At 34.3% G+C, this 4628-nt stretch overlaps 1 protein-coding gene across 1 annotated transcript; it reads right to left on the reverse strand.

Annotated features, from left to right (window-relative positions):
- Positions 1–19: 19 nt before the first annotated feature.
- On the reverse strand, positions 20–3039 carry LOC140918985 (uncharacterized). The gene is made up of 5 exons (XM_073364174.1): positions 2968–3039; positions 2612–2708; positions 2231–2258; positions 298–1498; positions 20–217 (listed from the first exon to the last, which is right to left on the reverse strand). The coding sequence occupies exons 1-5, from the start codon at positions 3037–3039 to the stop codon at positions 20–22; spliced, it is 1596 nt and encodes a 531-aa protein (XP_073220275.1).
- Positions 3040–4628: the final 1589 nt, after the last annotated feature.

Below are 4628 nucleotides of genomic sequence, written 5' to 3' on the forward strand. Positions count from 1 at the left end.
TTGTATCAATTTTAAAACATTAAGGTTCATCTAAAGACATTGCCTCTACGGGTTCCGTAGGTGGATTTTGGGTAACACGTGACAACCGGCCTAATAAATACCCCCAGTGTTGTAGACGGCCTGTGTATGCTATTGCCCAAGAAGTTGCTTCATTGGTACGATATTGCTTCCAACCTGGTGCAATGTCTGGCATTGGAAATCCATCTTTCATCTTTAACTGCAAAAATTAAATAAATTAACAAAATATAAGACAAAATTATCAGAATAAAATTTAAAAAAGTATAAGAAAATAATTACCGGAACCCAGTGATTTCCATTAACAAAACCAATACAACAAATGCGATCATTTTTTGTCGATCCGGAATGTGAACCCCTCATAGGAAAGAAAGTCATTGAAAATGTCAGACCGAACGTGACAAGAATAATATTATATGTTGTCGCTATCACGTAACCCATATCAGGCATGGACAACCATTTATCCATGGGTTGAACACCTAAGCCGGATATCATCAACGAATCTCTTACTTCTTTAATGCGTCCTGTGAACAATCTATCATATGGAGTTACATGAGAAACAATCTCTTGATCCAATCTCTTGCGGACCAAAGACCAACACTCTTCACCGAAACCAAGCAATAATGCAATAGCGCGAAAACCACAATTTCCATCAGCTGCCACGTCAAATATGTCATCAATGTATGGCTGAATAATATCAGGAAATTGTGTCAATAACAAATTTTTTGAAGAATGAGATGACTGAGAGGGGTGTTTCTTTGATTGAGAGGCTTGTCTCTTCTTTGATTGAGAGGGTTGGGAACCAATATCTTCACCATATGTTGCATTAACATGCTCAAAGTAAGAAGGGTCTCGATATACATCATATCCATCTGGCTTCATACCCTTACTCTTCTTCACTCTTCCTTTGGTTTTGACTTTTTCAGGTGGTGGACATATTGAACTTGTACTTGGAAAAGCAAGTTCACGCACTTTACTCTTCAACACTCGTTTCCCAATAACATCAAGTGATCGAAAGCGTTTCCATAAGGCATTCATCTCAGTAGACATATCCAACTCTGATCCATCTTCTGTGTCTTGAGTGAGTTCACATTCCATGCTTAATTTTCTCCATTGAATATGCACAGAATCTAGAGGAATTGGTTCACCCATTAATTTATATTGTCCCAATTCACAAGCACAAGGTAATCCGTATGTCCTTCTCAGAGAACACCCACATATAGATTTGTCAGTACCCACCCACTCAACTTTGTCGTATTCTTCAGCAATACGTCTTTGAGCTTCTGTTGATACAAATGTATTCAATCTCTGATAAAATGGATTTCTGTGCTCATGCTCTTCATCATAAAAACTTTTTTGAAACGAGGCTCTGATTCTTTTATGTTGTAACCTTATCATGTTGTTCATAGCCTCCCAACATTTACACAAATCACTCATGCTATTTTCTAACATTAACTTCAGTTTCCAGTGAGCCGACTCAACCCTGTAAAATTCAACAATATATAATAAAATTATATTAAATACCTGTTAGTCGTTGTGTTCCCCAAATGCATCACTTTATTTGTCCATGCTTCAACAAATCTTTCCTTATGTGGAGTCAACCAAGTTTCTTTGACATAATCAACAAACACTTTAGTATCAACACATGATTGTTCAAACATATGCAAGCGCATCATATACTCTTTTTCATTACTACAATACATAATGTCTTTCCACATATTCAATATTGACTCTTGTCTATCCTTTAAGACATATTGCTTGCATTTTGCTCCAACATTTTTTTCGATATGAAATCGACAAAGTAAATTAACAGCATGTGGAAACACAATGCCAACTGCATTCATTAACGCAAGATCTCTGTCTGTCACAATTACTTGAGGGAATTTATTTTGTGTAACAAACAAATCTTTTAGTCTCTCTAATGCCCAACAAAAGTTTTCTTCCCTCTCACATTCCAAATAAGCAAACCCAACTACAAATGTTTTCTCTGTTGATGTCATACCAACAATTTCAAGTAATGGCATTCTGTATTTATTGGTTTTGTAGGTACTGTCCATAATCAACACAATCGGAAACAAATTCAACAACTTCACTGAATCTGGATGCGCCCAAAAAATATCTCTCATAACATCGGAGTCTTCACGCTTTCTATTCCAGCACACATATTTTGCATCTTCAATTAACTTGAATAAATGTTGCATCTCTGTTCTATTACCTCTCACGCGCAATCGAATGATACTTCTCTGTTTATATATTTGTGAGATCTTAGTAACATTACTCTTATCTCGGTCTTGCAATGAGAGTAATATGTGTCTCGGTGCAACATTATATTTTGTTAATTCATGAACATGCTTTCTATCTTCTTCATTTAAGCGCCCAACATATGCATGCCCCTCCAAAGTATCAGGTAATTCATGGTTGTGAATTCCACAAATTACTTTAACTATCCATCCTGAACCATCTTTTAATGGTTTTGATCTAAGCTTGAAAGGACAATCACATTTTTTTGTTGAACTTCGAATAGAACTAGCAGCACACTTGTATTTTCCCCCTTTGTCACAACCTAATATTAATTTATTTCTCCGTCCTTTCTCACCCGTCTCTATATCTGATCTTCTGATAATAACGGTAACTTTATTTTTTATACCAATTTCTTTTGCCCATTTCACAACAGTATCCCTTGAATCAAATATCTGAAATAAAATAATTATAATTAATCACAAAAATATATTTTTATAATATTAATATTAAATATATTTATTCATACCTGATCTGTGTCAAAAATATTTGTAGTATCGACGCATGTTTTGTCCATTAATAGTAGTGGATTATCCATATCTGTTAACATTTAAAAAAAATTAAAAAAAATTAAAAAACTTAAAAAAAAATTAAAAAAATGTGGTATGTACCGGAAAACTCAAAAATGAAGGTTTCCGGAACCTACTACTGTACCGGAATACTTGCCAACCAAGATTTCTGGTACACAACTTTTCCCTTCTGTACCGGAAAACTCAGTTTTAACATTTCCGGTACTTTACTCTGTACCAGAAATCTTGTTTCAAGTATTCCGGTAGTTACCGGAAAACTGCAACTTACCGGAAATCTGTTTTACGGCTGGGTTTATGACAAAATGGTGAAAAAAATATTTACATTTACTTTCTTTGAAATAGCAAAAAAAAAAATTGAGGGTAGTTTTGCCATTTTCGAATTTTTTTGGGGGTACAAGGCAAAGTGTGGAGGTACAAGGGAAATTTTTCTTTCTTATACTTTGGGTACTGGACCTCGTGATTTTCACTTAGAATAGGCCCAATAAGTTTTTTATAAGCTCCAACAAACAATAATATTCATATTGGATTCGCTTTCTACTGTTTTTTTTAGGAAGCTAAAAACTTCATTTTGCATCTCATAATTCCTAAAAACAAAATAATCACTTACTTTTTTTGGAAGTATACTTCTTAACATGAAAGACTATACTTTCAGGTAACATGAAAATTGTATTTTTTTAGATGAGTTATTTTTAGGTAATGAAAAACAAAACTCTCTTGCTTTATGGTTCAAAGATGAGATGACCTATTTTTAAAGCTTTTTTGTGTGCTAGCCTGTTTAATTACTTTTTTTTTATTATTTGTCACTATAGTGTAAATGGTGTTAACAATGAAAAGAGGAAGAAGAGAGACAACCACTCTAGGATTTCATAACATAGAATGAACCAAACTTAAGTTAATAAGATTATAATAAGTATATATACAGGAGAATAGAAATGTTTAAAATATCCTCACTACTAATATATAATAATATTATCCAACATCTCCCCTCAAACTCACAATGCATTAATATGGAGCATCGAGATTTTGTCAACTAAAAAATGGAAACGTTTAATGGAATGCATCTTTGTGAACAAATCAACAATATGTAAAGAAGAAGAGACAAACAGTAGAGTAATGGTTCCATGCTGAAGATGATGACGAGTAAGATGACAATCAATCTCAATGTGTTTGGAGCGTTCATGAAAGACCGAATTGTGAGCAATTTGAATAGCACTATTGTTATCGCAGTATATCGGAGTTGGCTCAGAAAGAGAGATACCCATATCAGACAAAAGCCAATGCAACCAAATTATTTAAGCGATAGTGGATGTCATAGCACGATACTCAGCTTCTGTAGAGGAGCGAGAGACAATGTCCTATTTTTTACTCTTCCAAGAAATAAGAGAGTCTCCAAGAAAGGGATGTGCTTAAGAAAAACAACATTACGAGATACATAAAGTTTTCTTGCATGAGGATCATAACAACGATAACCCTTTTGACCATCCCCATAACCAAGAAAAACACACATGGCTGACAATTTATTGCGCTCTACTTGAGGGCGGAGAACAAAACAAGTATAACCAAAAACTTTCAAAGAATAGTAATCAGGGGTAAAAGCATAAAATTTTTCAAAGGAAGACAAACCTGATATGATAGATGATTGAATTCTATTAATAGCATGATCAACATTAAGAACTGCTTCTCCCCAAAACTCACTAGGAACTGAAGCGGACAACAAAAGGAACAAAGAGTCTCTATAATGTGACGGTGTTTCCTTTCAGCAACTCCATTTTGTTGAGGAGTGTC

Source organism: Cicer arietinum, chromosome 1 (assembly GCF_000331145.2).
Source record: "Cicer arietinum cultivar CDC Frontier isolate Library 1 chromosome 1, Cicar.CDCFrontier_v2.0, whole genome shotgun sequence".
Lineage (NCBI taxonomy): Eukaryota > Viridiplantae > Streptophyta > Magnoliopsida > Fabales > Fabaceae > Cicer > Cicer arietinum.

Excerpts from the sequence above, each read along its gene's own strand:
- LOC140918985 (XM_073364174.1), bottom strand. The coding sequence starts at position 3,039 with ATGTTAAAACTGAGTTTTCCGGTACAGAAGGGAAAAGTTGTGTACCAG. Across the intron at positions 2,709-2,967 it reads CTTGGTTGGCAAGTATTCCG|ATATTTGATTCAAGGGATAC; the intron begins GTACAGTAGTAG and ends ATTTTATTTCAG. Across the intron at positions 218-297 it reads ATGGAAATCACTGGGTTCCG|TTAAAGATGAAAGATGGATT; the intron begins GTAATTATTTTC and ends TAATTTTTGCAG.